The sequence below is a fragment of the Sycon ciliatum genome, chromosome 9 (genome assembly GCF_964019385.1).
Source record: "Sycon ciliatum chromosome 9, ocSycCili1.1, whole genome shotgun sequence".
Classification (NCBI taxonomy): Eukaryota; Metazoa; Porifera; class Calcarea; order Leucosolenida; family Sycettidae; genus Sycon; species Sycon ciliatum.
Genome location: NC_088651.1, coordinates 12,630,695 through 12,651,878, shown reverse-complemented (window position 1 = coordinate 12,651,878; position 21,184 = coordinate 12,630,695). Strand labels below are relative to the sequence as shown.

The 21,184-nt window shown below is 45.3% G+C and overlaps 1 protein-coding gene across 1 annotated transcript in view; it reads right to left on the bottom strand.

Moving 5' to 3' along the window:
- Positions 1 to 2,668, bottom strand: part of LOC135824496 (uncharacterized) — an 88,204-nt gene extending 85,536 nt beyond the window's left edge. The window contains exons 1-2 of the mRNA XM_065337230.1: positions 2,133 to 2,668; positions 1,141 to 1,503 (exon numbers count right to left, since the gene is read on the bottom strand). Of these exons, the coding sequence (XP_065193302.1) occupies positions 1,141 to 1,503; positions 2,133 to 2,268 (499 nt within the window). The 5' untranslated portion in view covers positions 2,269 to 2,668. The remainder of the gene's footprint in view (positions 1 to 1,140; positions 1,504 to 2,132) is intronic.
- Between the last annotated feature and the right edge of the window lie 18,516 nt (positions 2,669 to 21,184).

Genomic DNA, 21,184 nt, shown 5'->3' with positions numbered 1-21,184 from the left:
ATAATACCGTACACATCTGAGGGGAACCCGGGGAGTCGCGGGTACTCTTGGATCAAAAACAATGGTGCCCTGCCTCGAGACCGGCCTTGCGCGGGTGTGAAGTGTACGCATGACATCAGAAGATCTGATTCCGCTCGACCAAGACCCTACACAGAGCTGGATCGCCGTTGCACACTCTGGGGGTTATGTACTCTTGATAATTATGTACATTGTCCATGTACGTTTTTCAGAACACGGAGGCTCCACTGCAGCCAATAATTCATATTACGATCATCTGAGTCACCACCACCACACAAAGGTCGTTGACTCAGTCGGTGACTGATCGTAATATTATTAATTTGTCCATGTACAGTACATGACTGTACACGTATTCGCAAACAACACTGTGACACCCTTTCCTACTTTCCTCGTGCGGCATGCAGCAGCCCTTGGCCGATAACGTGTGCCCGAAATATTGGAAGATTCTGCTTGAAAAGCAGTGAAATTGACAGAGCGATACAAACCTTATGGCAGGCACTTCCTTGAATTATGCTCCTATGATTTCTTCATCCACATACCCAACTGTGCGTGAAACGTACCAGAACAAAGTACCAAATTCTGCGGCCATCCACCACCCTAGTGGGGGTTCCCCTAGTGGGGGTTCCTTTGTCCACAAGCAGAATATACATGTAGAGTCAAACCTCTTTAGTGGCCATCCGTAAATATTTATTTAGAAACGAAAACTAGTCGTTTAGGGGGGAGGGGGTTGAGCGCCTGTTCGTTTCTCGGAAAATATCGATGCACAGTTTGTATGTGTGGGCACGTCCAGAAAAGAAAAGAAAAAATATCGATCCTATGCATCGTTTGTATGTGTTCGTTTCTGAGGGAGGGGGAGGGGGGTTGCAGAGAAACGACTAGTTTTCGTTTCTGAATGAATATCGGTATTTACGGATGACCCCTTAGGACGAACATCAAGGGTCCGATGATATTTGTTCGCAATAACGGGAGTTCTTCTTATCCATATGTTTAACCCACTGAATACACAGGGTTTTATCCAATACAGTTACGAATACTAGTTCTTCTTAGGCAAACTTTTGTCTTATCAGTCGGTTCTTCCTAACCAGGTTTCACTGTACAGGTGTTTCCGTTGGTGATCCTTACGAGAGCAAAGAAGACGAACGGAGATGGGGTTCGTATACGTGATGTTCTCCTCAAACAGAGCAGGGGGTGATGATAACTGTCCGTTGGAGTCCACTGTGTACTCAACTGTCTGCAGTCGGCAGAGTGGCTGGTGCAGTCTTACGCAATTCCTCGTCCAGAACGACACTCGGGATGTGCTGCCGCGTGGCAGCGCCAGGACGGGCGCGAGGCACTTGGCGACGCTGCTGTCCACTGGCAATGGCAATATGCCCTCGGAGTGCGAGTCCTGGCACGCATGCCACGCAATGATGTAATTGAGGATACGATTGTCCCCCGCGTAATAGTAACGGTCAGCCGGGCCCGTTAGACGAGGGCACGTTGCTCCTACAGAATACCGTACAGTGGTATGAGCAGAATACACAAACAAAAACAGTTTAAAGTCTCAGTCGGGGAAGTGAACTACCGGAAAAGAGAAGACAATGCCAGACCCACCAGGACTAAAACTTGGGACCTTGCTTGCCATGAGCAATGCTCTAACCATTTGCGCTATGGGACCAGGCTGAATCCAGAAGGCGCTGACAAGTTTTTCACTCTAAAAGGCAGCTCACAACACATGCCACACATACTGATGTCACTTGGGTCTTTCTCCCTCCCCCAGGGAACCAACAACGGTCAGTTTCTGGAAGAGACAGAGACAGACAGAGACAGAGAGACAGAGAGAGACAGACAGAGAGAGAGACAGAGAGAGAGAGACAGAGAGAGAGACAGAGAGAGAGAGAGAGAGAAAGAGAGAGTTAGAGATAGAGACCCGTGGATCACGATAATATTTCATTACGATGGGTTCGGGCTCGCTTTGCAGGAGACTTCCATGATAAGCACCACGCGGTGTTGTGTTAGCTGGATTGAGCAGAGTTTCACGTACGGGGCGAAGTGATTACTCTACTGGTCATCATAATAAATTCCGACCCCCATCATAACAGACTTCAGGAACAAACCCGAACAGATAAACATACCGGTTGGAGGGGTGATTGTGTGCGCCACGTCCGGAGCGAGGTAGAGAAGAGTCATGATCATCACGATTGCCATCGTCAGGGCCTTCCTTCCTCTGGTTTCGAGCAAGACGTATCCTGGGCCACATCTCACCGTCATTGGTGATCCTCTGCCTCTAAAAGTCTCATTGCACTTCGTAGAAAACCTATTCTTTACCCAGGAACTCTGATTACTAAGTAGAACTGACAGTGCAATGGCCAATACATCAGGAATAAGGTAGTTGATGTGCTCCGGACCGGGTGACTCAACGCGCGAAACGATGAAGGCAAGCCTACTGAGCCTCTGAGGCTGAGCACATCAGTTGACGCTCGCAATGGCGTGTGCTCAGCACGGGCGAAGCGTGCATGGCATCCACACTGCTAGCGTGATAGGCGTTGCTACACAGGACGCCTGTGCTTTGCTGTTGCGCCTGAAGGCTGAACGTGTGAGAATTGCAGCTTGATAGCCAATCCTCGTAATCATGACCACACGTACAGGCAGGCACAGTGGGTTGGTCTAAGACCATGATTGAGTAACGAGAGGTACCAGGTTCATGTCCTGCTTGGAAGCGGAAGGATTTTTTCCAACCGTGCTGCGACCCACAGTTAATTGGGAACTCGTGGCCTGGCATGAGTAAATCATGGATGTGGCAAATGGGATTTAGGCCTTTGGCCTCTGGTTGGTGGATCTGCTCTAGCTCAATTATTGTTTTTTGGCCGTGGCAAGAAGACCCTTTTTTTGATGTGCGGATTACTCACCCCGCAGCGTTCGTGTTGTCTCGATCACAAGCCCTGAGCCAGCTCAAATCCCATGAGCGAGCGAAGAAAAATCAATATGCCAGTCGGGTTGTGAACGTTGAGCGTGGCTCATTCACCCCACTGGAGTTTTCTACTTATGGATTCAGTGGACCTGAGACCAATCGGTTCTTGAAGTCTTTGGCCTCCCTTTTTGTAGAGCGCCATAATGATTTCAAATACCCGGTGTCATGGGTATGCTGCGTACCCAATTATCATTTTGCCTTTTGCGGTGGGCAATTACTTGCTTCCGTGGATGCCTTGGCTCGTATAACAAAAGACGTTTGAATTCATTTGTTGCTCAGTGCCGTCAGGCTCGTTAGCGCATTGCACTTGACCTGAGCAGAATATCACATGTCGCGTCAATCTTGCAAACCTGCAAGAAAGCGCCACTCCCTGCTCAATTCACAGTGTTTCTGGGAATTCACCCCTGATCAGTTGAGCTGAAGTAGGCCGTAATGAAATTTCTGCTCCGAGAGCACTGCATTTAATAAAAAAAATATGTAGTACTCTCCGGGCCAAAACATCACTAGGGTCCAGTAGGGATACAAACTTACAGTGACGCTCCGCTTCCAGCCCCTCAAACACCTCATGAGGACCAGGCAGCAGCGTGAGTCAGTGTCACACATGGAGTTGTGAGAACAGACGCGGCAATGGGGCAATCTTGCATGCCCAGGACTGGCGTGGTGGTATTGGCTTGCTTCGGACAACGACACACTTCCCGTCTACTTACTACACTAACAAGAAAACCGGATCACAGAGAGGTTTTGCAGAGCAAAGGTTTGCTCGAATTTTCGTTTGCCGTCGCGATAAGCGAAACTGGGTGCGGACGCGCAGCTTTGAACGCGAAAGTTAAATGTAGTTAGTTGAAGTAAACGCGAAACTGGTCCGTGATCAGGTCGCAGTATTGTTTTCGCTGATCGCGGACCAGTACCGAGTGGTACAATTGTAACGGGTAGCCGAGTGGTAGGCGCGGTGCAATTAACACGAGTTATCTTTTATTATTATTCTCTTAGGTACACACCTAGGATATATTAGAAATGAAAGAAGAACCGGCAAATAAATGACTTTCTCTCCGGTGCACACCTGGAGGTTGAATAGCTCGTTATTATCAAAATCTCATCTAAACAGAAATGCTTTTATGCAGCAGACGCCGTACGCTTACATACGGAGATACACTATAACTATACATCAGGCAAAGCTCCGTATTAGTTCCGTACTACTTCCGTATTGGTCGGGCAGGGATACTACACAATCAGTCATCATGGTAGAGGCGACGGTTCGATACCGGAACGGCTTGACAGCCAAATTTGTATAGACCCAAACCGATCATCAGCGTTGATTTTTCACTCGAAATATGTTTGTGGAAGGAAACTGGCATGTTTAAGTTTGCTCTGGGGCCAGAGTCAATCGAACTGAGCCACTCCTTTGTGTTGACCCATTGCCTCCAAGTTGCCCAATCTTTCGCTTCAAATGAGAGGTGGCTCCAAACCGGACACGTTTTAGAGTGCACGTCAAATTCACTCTGGGTCTGAAATTAGGTAATTGCACGACGGCCAGTACAGAGTAACAATAAGCCTTATGTGTGCTTCCATTAGTTTTGATTGGTATGCGGTGCTTTATTGGCGAGAGGCGAGCCGCTGTTTACCTGCGACAAGAAGTTGATTTTCGAAAGTCGTAAAACTCAAGTCGCAGTGCGAAGTAACATGTCAAAAACTCACCTGCTTGGTATGGCGCGTCTGGTCATCGCAGAGCCGTACAATTTTGGCTCGGAGTATAACACATCGTAGTCTCACTGTGACATAATTATGTTTTCTAATCAAATACCAAAAGAGAAAGTGAATATTGAGTCCATTCCGGTTTCCAACCTGTGTCCTACATGTATTTGAAACCGTCGCCTCTACAGTAAAACCTGTAACTAAAGACCACCGTGACTAGCGACCAGCCTGGTGCTACAGTAAAACCTGTAACTAAAGACCACCGTGACTAGCGACCAGCCTGGTACTACAGTAAACCTGTAACTAAAGACCACCATGACTAGCGACCAGCCTGGTGCTACAGTAAAGCCTGTAACTAAAGACCACCGTGACTAGCGACCAGCCTGGTACTACAGTAAAACCTGTAACTAAGGACCACCGTGACTAGGGACCAGCCTTCTACAGACCACTTCGCCAGGTACGAACGGTCTCACAGCCATGGTTGTGCGGCGCAAACCTCTAACTAAGGACCACCTACCACTAAAGACCACTTTCTCTGGCCCTGGGAGGTGGTCGTTAGTCACAGGTTTTGCTGTAGATTGTGAACCACTCTCATGCAATGTTTTGTACTTCATCTTTCACAATGTTTTGTACTTCATCTTTCACAATGTCCCAGTCCAATGTACTTTTTGTCTTTCAACATGATTTGTAGGTTTTGTTCTCTTTAAAAAGATTTTTTTCATTTTTCACAATCCAGTAACCAGCAGACGGTACGTTGGTCGGATATCTTCGTATCTTCAACATCTTTCGAGGCTCGAAATCCCTACATCCAGACACACTGTATCTGCTACCGTAATTATGTATTCATCCAGCCATCTCTCCTCGCCATCAGTGACGTTGTTGTTGAGTGCCCTTGCTCAATTGGTCGGTTGGATGTACGGTATACGCAACAAGCCTGCCTTTCCTCCGTTCCTCGTGCAGTATGCAGCAGCCCTTGGCTGATAATCTGTGCTCGAAATATTGGTAAATTCTGAGATTCTGTTTGAAAAGCAGTGAAATTGACAGAGCCATATAAACCTCTTTTGTTGTTTTTTACGGGGAACACAGCCCTAGTGAGAGACATGTGGAGACAAACACAACACAAGACACCGGGGACACGGGGACGACGTGCCGATGTACATGTACAAGGAGCAACTCGACCGACTAGCGGCCTCGGCGGGACCTTATGGCAAGCACTTCATTGCATTGTGCTTCATTGCATTGTGCTTCATTTCTTCATCCACATACATTGTACCAAACTTGCGTGAAACATACCAGAAAATGTAGCAAACTCGGCAACTTTTTTTCCCGGCATAACTACAATTTTAGTTGGGGTGTGTACGGGTAGTCGAATTTGGAAATTGGGCAATCCCCGGCGGGGCTTTCTGATTGTTGTGAGAAGTGCTTCCAGGAGTTAGTGTTGTCGTTGAAGAATGCGTTCTCTCCGGCAGTCTTCATCCGTTCACCTGGAAAATGTGTCGGTGAAACGGATGAAGACTGGCGATATAATTATTTCACACTTTTGATAGTGTTGTTGCTTGTCCATACAGTGAAACCTCGAAGAACACTGATAAGACAAACTTTCGCTTAAGAAGAACTAGAATTCCAAGCTCTAAAGGATTCATCACTGTGTATTACCTGGGTAAGACATATGGATAAGAAGAACTCCCGTTATTGCGAACAAGTACCGTCGGTCCCTTGGTGTTCGTCCTAAAGAGGTTCGACTGTACGTACCAGTGACAGACAGTATTGTCGGAATAGCCTGCACTAGCCTGCACTAGCCTGCACTAGCCTGCACTAGGCTGCAGACAAGACTACAATCATGTGTATCGAGTGTACTACTTTCAGTGTTGCGACGGTGTGTGCCGTACATTGTTTCATGTTGCCAGTAAAATACTGGTACTCGCTCGAACACTCGCTCGCTTTTTCAAAGAGTACTCGAGTCCTTGATTTTGGCACTCTTTTCACCCCTACAGTTTCTACAGTTTCTACAGTTTGTACATGTATTGTATACAGTATCCACCTAGAGCGAACTGGAACCCTACTTACCCTAGTGAGTCTCTTAGTCGACAAGTTCAATCAACACAACTACAACACATTGTATTGCATTTAAAACCATTGTGTTAATTTGCCCGTAAAAGAGGCCTAAAAAACCAAAACAAAAACCCACATTGTACATGTACATGTACATTCTACAGTAAAACCTGTAAAGGCGACCACTCGGATAAGGCGACCACCTGTGCTTGAAGACCACTGAACCCAGGACCAAGGCATGCTATTTCCAGTCAAATTACTCTCGATAAGGAGACCACCTGGTAACAGAGACCACGTTTTGAAGGTCCCTTGAGTGGTCGTCTTAGACAGGTTTCACTGTACATGTACATGTAATTCCGTCTGTGGTCCTTACGAATGCAAAGAAGACGCACCGAGATGGCGCTAGTGCGATCCACCTGAACGTGAGTCAAAGTGGGAGGTGATGAGAACTGTCCGTTGGAGTCGACTGTGTAAGTGATGGTCTGCACTCGCCCATTCCTCGTCCAGAATGACACCTGGGAGATGTGGTCACTTGGCAGGGCGAACAAGGGCGCGAAGCACTGGGCGACTTTGCTATCCACTGGTACGTGTCGTACTGGTAAAACGCCCCCTGAGTTCTGGCATGCACGCTCCGCAGCGCTGTAAGGCAGTAGCTGCTCGGCACCCATGTCCTGCACGTAATAGTAACGGTCAGTCATGCCATTTAGACGACGGCACGTTGCTCCTACAGAATCCCATACAATGGTATGAGCAGAATACACAACATAAAACAGTTTAAAATATATAATAGCAATAAAAAGAACAAATTCTGCAGTCATCGCCACACTACAACGAAGTCATGAAAGTTTACCAGAATTAATTTTCTTGTCACATTCATCAGTGGAAAGTCGTGACTGAAGAGTAACCATGCTGGACAATGATTAAATATACATTCAATGATGTGTTACGAGAACAAAATACAGTGCCAAAATAGAAAGAGGGAAGGTGAGACAATAGCAGTGAAGTGAGAGCTAAGTGCAACGGTGGGTGAAAAACTAATAATTATAACGCTAAAACTGTGTAGTGAGACAAACAATCATGCTGTGCACCTACGAAAACAATTTTAACGCAACTACATGTTTCTTCTGCTTACAAAGATCAGGCTTATGCAAACGAATACAAACAGCCTCAAGTACTTTCAACTGACTAGCATACCGTGCACGACAAAGAACAGAAAAACTAAAATCATCATACACCTGCAGACACTTAGGGTGAGACAACAAGTGAAGAAAAACGGCAGACTTCTTACGATCACAATCACCATCTGATTCCTCGTCTCCAACAACCGCAACCTCGTCCTCCGTTTCATCTCCCAACTCGTCCTCAGTGTCGTCCTCCGTGTCATTCTCCTCATCAACACTGATCGGTCCCAGGCTCGTTTGACGTTGTTTAACCTCTGTTCGTTGACTCCTCCTTTGATCTTGATGGCAACTTGTTACCATTGTTGTTGTTGTTGTTGTTGTTGTTGTTGTTGTTGTTGTTGTTGTTGTTGTTGTTGTTGTTGTTGTTGTTGTTGTTGTTGTTGTTGTTGTTGTTGTTGTTGTTGTTGTTGTTGTTGTTGTTGTTGTTGTTGTTGTTGTTGTTGTTGTTGTTGTTGTTGTTAAATCTTGTGTTCCCAGTGTCCTCGCCGGTGCTTGATCTCCAGTACTGTAATAATTCATTGAATAATTAGCCGTTGATCGTCTAGGTCTTTGAATGTTGATTGTGTTACTTTCTTTGTTAAATTCCGTTCCCTTCAGCCTTCTTTCTCGTTGTTCACAATCAGTGCTTGCCTCATCCATATATGCACGTGCCACCGACACCACAGACTCAGCCCCAGCACCGCCGATGATAGATGTAGGTGGCGGTTCTGGGGGAGGCAACGGCAAAGACGGCGATGAGGGCATTACCTCATCACAGCGTCCACTTTGGTCTTGAGCTGAATGTTGTTGTGGTGTGTTATCTTGTGTTGTTATGGTGCATTGTGTTGTGGTGACAATATGCCCATTACCCGACTCCAAGGCTCTCGATACGGGTAATGGAGGCACTATTGCCGATGACGGAAATTGTGCTAACGATGGCTGTGGCCGAGGGTTCTTCAGTGGCCTGCCGCGTTTTGGTCGCAGTGCCCGTGCCGAGCCAGTCAGCATATGCAGTGGGACGTGCTGCTTGATACGTGCGTTCAGATGTTGAAGAGTCCTACCAACGTACCGACTACCGCATTGTCGGCACTCAAATTGGTATACCAATTTAGATGCAAGTTGGGTTGGTAGGACATCCTTCCTCACCGTGAACGCACGTACAGTTGTGAAAACGGGTACAAAATGTACCGCGTAGTAAGTTTGCTGTACAATTTTCCGTACCAAGCGACTCATGGATAATGAGAGGTTACCTTTCCAGGGGAGAGAAAGATACGTGGGACATTTGTCCGGGCCAAAACGTTTTTCCTTTTTATCCAGCCTTTCGCTCATGAGTTCCTTCAATAGATCGTCAGGGTACCCGTTCTTTAGAAAAACGGACTTAAGGAAGTCCAGTTCCTCAGCTAGTTTGGAAGAGGAGCAAATACGCTCTGCTCGATCCACCAAGTTACGCACTAAATTCACCTTGTATTGGTACGAACAATACGAGTCAAACATTATGTACTGGCCGGTGAATGTAGGCTTTCTGTACACAGATGTTACGGTACCCTGACTAGACTTTTCCACAAGGACGTCTAGAAAGGGAAGTTTGTTGGCTTGTTCGTGTTCACACGTAAAACGTATGGAAGGATGTAGGTCATTTAGAATACCAAGAAAGATTTGGCTATCTTCAAGAGAATCAAACCAGGTGAAGGAATCATCAACAAAACGAACGTACAATGCTGGCCACAACTGTTCTGCAATCAGTGACTCGCAGTAACCAACGAACACATTCGCTAAAACTGGACCCAATGGAGAGCCCATGGCTACCCCATCAACCTGCCTGTACATAATGTCACCGAAGGAAAACTCCACACCAGTCGTCACGAGCAACATCAGTTCCCGGAACGCCGTCTCCGATATCCATGGCGTGTCAACTTCATCATTTCGGTACAACACATCTAGGCAAATATTGATAGTCTCTTCCAACGGGACGTTCGTGAACAGACTAACAACATCAAACGAGCACATATGCGCGGAGGCCGGAACCGGGTGGGAGCGAAGGACGTCAATGAATTCGAAGGTGTCTTTAACTGTATGTTTGCAATAGAACGTTTGCACGATGTCAAGCCAACCACACAGCCATTTAGAGATATTATATTGTGGTGATGCAACCATGGATAATATGGGGCGCAACGGACAGTTCGGTTTATGTATTTTTGGTAGCCCATAGAGACGTGGCCGGACGGAACCAATGGGCCGCATTTTGAAGAACTCTTCCTCCGATATCTGTTTATTTTCCTTAAGTCTCTTGAGAAAACTATTCAACTTTTTCTCTACTCGAACTGTGTTGTCATGAGTAGATACCGGACCGAGTTGGACAAACTTACTCGTGTCCTCAAGGATGACCGCCATTTTTGTATTGTACTCTTGTGTGCTGATAATAACTGTAGCTCGACCCTTGTCTGGTCTTGTGATTCTAATATCGTTGTTGTTCGTAAGATGACGTCGAGCCTTAAGGTGTTCTCTGGATAATGAAAATGTGCTTCGGTCTGGAGGTTTTTCTGCGTGTTCTTCGGCGATGGCTCGAAGATTAGCCGTACAGATAGCACGCTGATTTTCAGATACTGGTGTAAAATTCTTGATGAGTTTTTTGTGGAACATTTCGAATTGCGTAAGAACTATTTCCTTTCTGTTGTTAGAATTTAACAAAGAAAGTAACACAATCAACATTCAAAGACCTAGACGATCAACGGCTAATTATTCAATGAATTATTACAGTACTGGAGATCAAGCACCGGCGAGGACACTGGGAACACAAGATTTAACAACAACAACAACAACAACAACAACAACAACAACAACAACAACAACAACAACAACAACAACAACAACAACAACAACAACAACAACAACAACAACAACAACAACAACAACAACAACAACAACAACAACAACAACAACAACAACAACAACAACAACAACAACAACAACAACAACAACAACAACAACAACAACAACAATGGTAACAAGTTGCCATCAAGATCAAAGGAGGAGTCAACGAACAGAGGTTAAACAACGTCAAACGAGCCTGGGACCGATCAGTGTTGATGAGGAGAATGACACGGAGGACGACACTGAGGACGAGTTGGGAGATGAAACGGAGGACGAGGTTGCGGTTGTTGGAGACGAGGAATCAGATGGTGATTGTGATCGTAAGAAGTCTGCCGTTTTTCTTCACTTGTTGTCTCACCCTAAGTGTCTGCAGGTGTATGATGATTTTAGTTTTTCTGTTCTTTGTCGTGCACGGTATGCTAGTCAGTTGAAAGTACTTGAGGCTGTTTGTATTCGTTTGCATAAGCCTGATCTTTGTAAGCAGAAGAAACATGTAGTTGCGTTAAAATTGTTTTCGTAGGTGCACAGCATGATTGTTTGTCTCACTACACAGTTTTAGCGTTATAATTATTAGTTTTTCACCCACCGTTGCACTTAGCTCTCACTTCACTGCTATTGTCTCACCTTCCCTCTTTCTATTTTGGCACTGTATTTTGTTCTCGTAACACATCATTGAATGTATATTTAATCATTGTCCAGCATGGTTACTCTTCAGTCACGACTTTCCACTGATGAATGTGACAAGAAAATTAATTCTGGTAAACTTTCATGACTTCGTTGTAGTGTGGCGATGACTGCAGAATTTGTTCTTTTTATTGCTATTATAAAATTGTTGTCTCCACGTCGATTATTTAAAATATATATATTATTTTTTAATGTAAAAATAGTGAAGGACACATGGGATCGGGTTATGAGTAACTGTCCTCAAGTGACTACTGTACATGTAGATAGATATACATGTACATGTAAAACCAGTCAATGCTCTTCGACCTGCTCATGAGGTAGAGAACCTACAAAATATGCTTAGGCATTCACACATTTCCTATTTAAAAGCCCTTTCAAACCCCTTTCTTCAACTCCATTCTCAAATTCGACATGATAAGCATCGTAGTACCAATCATCGTTCTTGTTTTTGGATAATCCTCTAAATTAAAACAATACCGTACGCCGCTTTTTTTATTTTTACTAACAAACACAGCCCTAAAAAAGGTTTCAGAGCAGACTCCCTCTCTTCCCATTCGCTCTGCAAACTCGAACTCATTTCATCAATTTTTTACAACGTTACACAGCCCTACTAGTGATAATCAGGGAAGGCGGACAACTGAAGTGACACTGGACAACACAATAGGCATGGGCGGGTAATGCTAGCATTATGGCTGGCATTATAGTCCCTTTTTTCCAAGTGGCATAATGCTGGCATTCTAACACCATTTCGCATGCAAAATTGGCATTACAAGCATAATTGCCGGTCGACAACGGTGTCATGCATGAAGCTCGCTAGGTCCAGTTCCGAAAATCGTGCATCTGAACCCGTCCGGCTTCGTCCAGAGACTTGACGTTGCAAATCAACCTTCTCAGTGGATTGTTTCAGACAACATGCTCACTGCTGTTTAAGTTTTTTTCTTCTACGCTTTGGCCTTGATCCAAGACGGCCTTCTTAAATCCACTTTTCCAACTTTCAAACTAGCATTATGGAGTAGTGTGAGCATTATAAGTGGCATTATATCCTCATATTATGAGCATTGCCTTTAGCATTATCGCAGCAAATAACTAGCATTACCCGCCCATGCGTACAACACAACAAAGGGGAGTAGGGGCGCTGTGCTGATGTGGTTGTCCAGGGTTTGGCTTCCTGAAGCCTCACCGCAACAATGTTGTACTCGCTGATTTCAGCTGAGTTCCATGTATGGGGCAACATGATGTCTCTACGGGTCATCATTATCATAATACGAATAATAAATGCCAAGCCCGCATCATAACAGACTTCAGGAACAAACCCGAACAGATATATGACGTATACGTACCGGCTGGAGCGGTGCTTGTGTGCGCCGCGTCTGGGGCGAGGTGGAGAAAAATCAGCATCAGCACCACTGCCATCGTCAGTGCTTTCCTTCCTCTGGCATCGAGCAAGAAGCATCCATGCACATGCCTCAACGCCATTGATGATTCCCTGCCCCTAAAAGTCTCATTGCACTTCGTAGCCAACCTTTTCTTCATCCAGGACCTCCGATCACTACGTACAACTGAGAGTGGAAGGACCAATCAATACACGTGAAGTATCTTGAGGTCCTCCGGACCTGGTGAGTGTGCCCGAAACGATCGAGGAAAGCCCACTGTGACTCAATACATGCACAATACAATGTACATGTACAACGTTCATCAGTTGGCGTGTGGTGAGCACCGTTAAAGCGTGGCATCCACGCTACTTATGTACATGTATTGTGACGGGCGTCGCTTCGCATAACGTGTTACGTCTGTGCCTTGCTGTCGCAGTTGAACGTGCGATAATACAGCTTGATGGCCCATAATAACTACAATGGCCATAAACACTGATAGGGTGTAACGCTAAATTAGAGAATCGGACGGACTTAGTCACGGATTCTCAATCTATCACTAAGCACCGTATGTCGGTTTTCTGAACGTGCGATCAGCAGCCTTCATCACCAATGAAGACTACATTGTACATAAGTGCACCCAGGCCATGGGGTGTAGGGCTAAATTCCATTGAGAATCAGACGGGCTACGCCGGGGATTCTCAACCTGTCACCAAGCAACGCATATCGGTTTCAGATCCATGTCCAACGGGCACCAGCAAGCGGATACGATACATGTAGCGTCTGTATCTGGATGCTGTGCTTATCGGCCAAGTTAGTTATCACACAACACTAGCACGGCAGGTGGTTCAAGACGGCAATCACACCCTAGTACATGTACAATAAATAGGAATAACACAGCCTACAGTATAACACAGCCTGTATAACACATACATGTACATGTTGCTGCTTGGTGGCCAGCGTCAGTGAGTAGTAGTAGTAGTAGAATTTTTTTTTTTACCAGGGAACTCCCAACAGGCGTTGCCTTTTTACTGGGAACCCTAGGAATGACTTGGTGCTTGTGACAAATGCAGAAAGGGGCTTAGCTTGACGACATCCAGGTGGAAGCATGTTCCATCTGTCTGCTGCCAAAAACGAAATAGCATTCAGGCCGTAACGAGACGTAGCTCTGGGTAGGTTCAGAGTGAGAACTGACAGTGACAACGGTATTCATACTCACAGTGCTAGAAATTGACTGTGCTCACTTCCGTTTATAATAATCGTTTTCTTTGTAGTTTTCCACTCATTTTTTGCTTTAATTAATATTTGCTTTGTTTTCCTAGCTTACTATTGGCAGTTTTGCCGTGGCTGGCTCAACGCACTTGTCTCAGGGGATTCTGTCCCTGCATTAGCTATGCTTGTCACATGCTATGAGATTGTGTCTAATAATACTAATCAGATAAAATCCGTGAGCCTGTTTGGCGTGCGCAAAAAGGGGTTCTCTCTCTCCTATATCTCCATCTTTCCTTCTCTGTCTCTATCTCTCCTTCTTTCTCTCCGTCCCTCTTCCACACACAAAACACACGCATACACACACATTCACACACACACACACACATACTCACACACACACGTGCGCGCGCGCACTCGCACACATTCTCAGGCGCGCAGCATCTGTCCCATGCGAATAGCAATGCGATTATGACTCAAACGTGCGACTACTCACACGTGGTACTTGGAACCTGTGGCCCGTAGGTACACCTAAGCTGCCACCTGTTGTCCACCCGCTGATATGGCAAGACAGGTACATGACATACATGTACTAGACAACAGAGCCAGATATCTCACTCTCTCACTCTCTCACTCTACTGGTGTCTACCTGTTTCACACGCACGCACACACACGCGCGCGCACACACACACACACACACACACATACACACACCAAACACAAACACACACACACCATGTACCAAACACAAGTACTCTCTCTCTCTCTCTCTCTCTCTCTCTCTCTCTCTCTCTCTCTCTCTCTCTCTCTCTCTCTCTCTCTCTCTCTCTCTCTCTCTCTCTCTCTCTCTCTCTCTCTCTCTCTCTCTCTCTCCCTTTCTCTCTAGTATTTTCCAGCCAAGGTTGCACTCAATTATCCGAATTGGACTAAGTCACTTTTGCCGGGCTCTTTAGCTAGTGTTGTTGAGGTGGATTTCCATGAAGAGTTTCTCATGAAAATCCATAAAGAAACCTTTAGATTGTTGAACCGTCACAGCTGGGAGAATGACTGCAGTATAGCTTGGTTGTGGAGAATCGCTAGACATACATGTACATGTAAGCGAGGGTACCTCGCTCGAGTCCTGGTGATGGCAGTCAGTTATTGTTCTTCATACCTAACCCCAATTTAACGCCGTGAAACTTTTAATCCATTCTATCAATGTCCCATTTCCACAGGTGTGGATTCCATCCTCGAGGTTTTATCACTTCCTGACTACCCCCCCCCCCTTCTTTACACGCACCCTTTTCGTGTGCTTCTACTTAGACTTCTTTAATATAATAATATCCTTTTCACATTATTCTTTCTAATCTTAAAATATTTCTCTTCCTTTAAAAATTGTACCCTATTGTACATGTACCACACCGATTTAATTCTCGGAGGCCCCCTTGATTTAAGCTTCCCTTCTTTAGGGAGTCCCTCAAAAAATATGATTCACGGTTCGCGTCAGACTCGGCTAGAGGCCGAGTTTTCCGCATCCGTAGGAACGCCGCCACCCCTGAAGGATCAAGGAGGAAAACATGGGTGCAGTGAATGTGATTTTTGGTCTTTGACCACTTGCTGGTGAGCTGATCTACTCACCTCCCACCGCTTTAGGAGCTGCATCTGCGCCTTGATCCTTGAATCGCTCAAATATTAAAATTAGTAATAACCATCATTTACATGTACATGTGTATACTCAATCTGCAATCATCATTAAGAAAAGGACCAAGGAATTACAAGTTATGCTATGATGGTGTAAGTACAGTAAGTAAATTATCGTATCCGTTCCCGAAGGGAACTCATGATGGTGATGGTGTGGTGCAATGTTATAGCATGAGCTGATAGTTAAGTACATGTAACTGGTGGTGTTAGTGGACATTATACTGTAACTTGTAGTTCCTTGGTCCTCTTTTCTTTTCTATAAATGTACCCTTGGCTCTCCGTCCGAGTCCATTCTATCATTACGGCATTAGCATGATTTTGTAAAACAAAAATTGGTACCAATGCATGCATGTTCAAGACTGAAGAGTCCTGACCCCAGATTGGTTATGGACTCTCCGCATGTTCAACCACCGCTTCACGAGTACAATAAAACCTGGTGTAAGCGACCTCTGGGTTTAGCGACCACCTGCTCTTAACGACCATTTTTCCATGCATGGACAATTCTACACAAAAAACTGTGGGACCTGGTTCTAAAGACCACCTTGGCTTTAGCGACCGATTTTGCTTGCACCGTGGGGTGGTCGCTTAAACCAGGTTTTTACTCTACATGTATACAGCAGTCGGCATTCAAAGGATGACAACGATGACGTCATTCAACAGTAGACCATGGAGACTTACATCTACCCCGGCACAAAAGCACGACACTGGATGTTTGAACTGCGGGTTTAATAACACTCCAAGCTATCAGGGTGCTGCCTTGGCCATCGCCCATGCTGCGTATCCAAATGGTCTGCAGACGGCACTCGAGGCCGGTCGTCACACTGTGGCACTGGTCCGTCCAGAACGAAAGGCGCGGTGGAGTCGACTCAGCAATGCTGCTAGCGATACACTGCGCAAGGGTGCTAGTAGACACTGGCTCTGGCAGTACACCCTGAACGTCGCTGCAGGCTTGAGTGGCGGCGCTGTGTGTCAGCTGTTGGTCTTGATCACTCACCACAATATATGTCTGATGGTTGCACATAAACACTAGAACAAACAAACAAAAAGAAAACGTTTTAGTTGTTTAGTCGTGCAGGCCATAGCACACCTCATGCTCACCCTTATAAGCAGGGTCCAGCGGATAATGCTGGCATTCTATTCGGCATTATGAGGCAATCCGAGCACCAGAGCATTATGGAGCATTAGAAAGGAGTAAAGCGAGCATTATGTGAGATCTGAGCGCCATCTTACAGTACGAGTTTCATAGTGGATAATATCTGGGAATCCCTGTTTTTTTTGTTGGTCGACTGCAATCCCGAGATCCAACCCTCGTCGTGTCCGTAATGCGTCTAGCTAGCTAGAACGTAGTGTACCGATACATGACTTTGTGGACACGTAACACTTTTACTTTTAGCACCTTGTCCACTTTATCCATGTTATACATGTACATGTATGTAGCAATGTAGCCAGGTATGTAAACATGGTAAACGATGTACAGTTATGTGGAACGCCCACCCAAAGCTGTTACTCACATCCGAAACGATCAATAATACATGTCACATGTCACATGGGGTAGATACATGTACATGTATTTTGTTTTCTTAGAAATAATTACGGAGAGCCATGGATCATGAAGGAGACAGACAAAGAGGAGCTTTCTCGTTGTGCCTCAGGCTCTGGTGATAGCGTCTCTAGAGATACAGTACTGAAGTAGACATTGATACGTTGATAAATCTGGACCAGCGTGGAGGAGCGGCTATGAAAAGAAAGAGGAGAAAGAACTGCCTTTGCCGAGGCCAGCCCAGCAGGCTCGAAAAACCTAAAATCTACAAGTAGGTTTTTTATGATGTGCTCATGCGTTGGTGAACAAGCTATTGGTTAGCCACTCTCATTGTAATAATTATCAAAAAAAGTATTCTTTCTAGACTAAAGAGTGGTATTATATGATTAATACAGATAGAAATGATGAAGAAAGGAATAGGACACAATGTTACGAGTTATGACAAACTGTCCACCAACGTAACCAGAGCTTATACAGTCAACATTTAGTACTTTTCCTTTCTCCATCATAACTATATTGGCTCACCATCCGAGTTCAACAGATAGAAATATTTACGATACTTTTCCAGACGTTTCGTTGTTCTGAACAACATCGTCACTGGATAAAGAACCTTCTTAATCATAATACATGTATACCACTCTTTGGTCTAGAAAGAAACTTTTTTGATGTACTCATGGACTCAGTATCAAGTCGATATGAGCTCTCAGCAGCGCGTGTCTGACTTTCCTGGTGAAGCACGTACAGTTACTTGTGGACGGTTCTAATGCCGCCAAGCCTGCAGTCAAGTGCTATCAAAAAAGAAGAGTATTGTGGCCACCCATTTGTCTACACAACACCAAGAGGAGAAGAAGACAGCACAAGTTTCCGTAAATGGGAGGGATCTCGATCCGTGATCGGCTCTCAGGAACTCGCCCAATGTCTGCTGCAGTTTCGGATGAAGGCTTTATTCACAGAGTGGAAGCAGTGACAGTTTGTCTGCAGGCAGGAATACCACTTTTCATGATAAACTTCAATGATCACCAGCAATATTAAAATGGTTTTCACCTCTTACTACCTGGATAATCAGGGGGAAAGATTTGATGCACCTACATGTACTATTCTGCCGCAGTCCTTTGCAATGCAGAGTACCACTGGAGAGTACCACTGGAGAAGGGATCCTGTCTGATAGATTTGTCGGAGCTGGTGAGAGATATTGCGGAAGCTTCAGAGTTTGATTGACTATGTGCATTCCTTCCTGGAAGTTTGACAATGTGCAGCTATCTCCTTTTTTGTTCCAAACCAAGAGCATTCTAGCCCTTTCTGAAGCATTATAATCAGCATTAAAATCAGCATTATGATCAGCATTAAAATCAGCATTATAATCAGCATTAAAATCAGCATTATAATCAGCATTATAATCAGCATTAAAATCAGCATTAAAATCAGCATTATAATCAGCATTATAAGGTATTTTTGGAGCATTATGGTTAGCATTATACTAGCGTTTTCGGGGCATTATCCGCTGGACCCTACCCATAGCCTCTATCTGACGGCTACAGTACTTGCATCAAATTCTTATTTTGGCGCTGACAGGCGGAACGCCCTTCCCCAGGCTTGTCGCATGTATAGTTCACCAGCTGAATTTCACTCATCCATGAAATTATACCTAGGGTTCCCTGTAAAAAGGCATCGACTGCTGTTGGGAATTCCCTAGTAAAAATAATAAATAATACCTGTAGTAGAGCATCGCTGGCCTCAAGCGAAGGTCCCTGGTTCGAGTCCTGGTGGTGAGAGTCAATTTTGTTCTTCAGACTTTTCCTGTTTGCGTCTTTCCCTCAAACCAATATTAAAATTAAAATACATAAATTCTCTATGCCGCGGTTGTCCACGCTATTTCTGTTATTCCTGACGCTGGTCATGATGGCCGAAACAACAGTGAAGAATTTACTTGAGAAAATGCGTTTGTGTGACTTGCATCCTTGGATCGTCAGCCAGTGTCGCCGACTCGCTGGCAGCTGCATGTATAATATTTGCGCATTCTTACAATAATTAGTCGAAGGAGTTGAAAAGGGAAAAACCTGAAGAAAAATTTAAATTACCAGCACCGGAAGCAGCACCGCCACCAGCACCAACAGAACCAACACCACCAGCAGCAATACCAACACCACCAGCAGCAGCAATACCAACACCACCAGCAGCAATACCAACACCAGCAGCAGCAATACCAACACCACCAGCAGCAATACCAATACCAACACCAACACCACAGCAGCAATACCAATACCAATACCAATACCAACACCACCAGCAGCAGCAATACCAATACCAACACCCTTGAACACCACCACCACCAGCAGCAGCAGCAGCAGGTTTTACTTCACTAGTACAACTATCAGGTTAGGTTAGGTGAACACAACCTCTTTAGTGATTGTTGTCAGCACAGGGACGATGGGGTGTGAGAGATGGGACTGAGTACTGTAGTGTGTAAATGGCTGGTTTGGAGTGTGCGAATTCCTACAACAACTAACAACTAACTAACTTGTAGAAACATTCGTCTCCATAACACCTATTAAAGACATCAATACCGTATGACTGTCCTTACTGCGCGGTGTTGCAGAGGATGGCGGAACAATTGCAAACACTTGCAGCGCGATCAGCAGGAACATGACAGTGAATCGAGAGTCAGCATGTTGGGTACTAGGACGTCCCGGTTGCCTCCGCCACAACTGCACCTCTCTCCGACGTACACCTAGTATTAGTAACATCCTCATTGCCATCAGACTCGATAGCAGCAAGCTTGAGAAACGATTCGGCAAAGAAAGCGCACCGCAACCGCTGAGAAACCTCGTTCTCGGACAAGCACGGCAGAAGAAGCCGCGACTCTCAGACAAGCACATTTTGCACTAGTATCTCCTGGGTATGCAATGTCATGCTAGATTGTAATCAGGGTCAGCCAGGACAGCTACACAGTCAGTCAAATAGCGTCTCCTGTGATACGGCACACTAGATGATCCTGTGATACGGCACACTAGATGAATAACGAGTAGCAATTGCAACATGTCTCTTTTGGAAGCGGAAGCGGAGCAACTTGCCTCCGACTGAACGCACTGGCTCGACGTTATCGACAGAAGCATGACTCCTATTGGATTTTTCATGTGAGCTACATGTACCGATATTACTGCTCTGTTTTCGCATTGAGCACTCTATCGAACCGGAGGACTCAGCTCTCTGTATATGCTGAAGCAGGAAGAGCTCAAGCAGCTGAGGTCAACCATCTCACCTTGGCTACTTTCCAGGGCATGGTTAAAGGTTTCCACATTCATTGCCATAAGTATTGTCTTTTCGTTTGTAACACACTCTCATCACCCTATTTTAGCCCTGTATGGACTGAACCCAATGTACACATGCATGTGGAGAACGGTGCCCTCAAACTCTATACCTTGAATTGGACGTAACTTTAGTTTCCCTGGGACAATATTTAATTAGATCTCTCTATCTATCTTTAATATTGTGTACTAGTACCACATTGTGATTGTGTATTGTGCACCTTTCTCCTGTTTCTCCTTTTGTCTCTCTTTCTTTCTCAAACGCACGGGGCCAATCTGGTATTAAACGAGGGCAATGTTTTGCGCAAATATTCACTTGTTTTGTGGCAGGCGCAGGGTGGATTTTCGGAACGAATCGATAACACTTCTGGCATGCTGTGCGGGCTCTGATGGGGGTCATTACACTACAGTGTGTGGCAAAGACGTTGCAAAGTGTCCAAACCTTCAACTTCAAGCACGTTGTCACGCATTATTAGTGTGGGTCGGCTGTGTGCGGCAAGTGCTTGATCAGGTACGCGTATGCCGGTTCCAGTATACATGTATATGTATTATACAGGAGGCTCACAGCCAGCCCACTTTCACTACTGTTACATACATTGTAGTATTCTAGCGGTTCGTACGCAAGAAACACACGTTAGCACCAACATGTACTG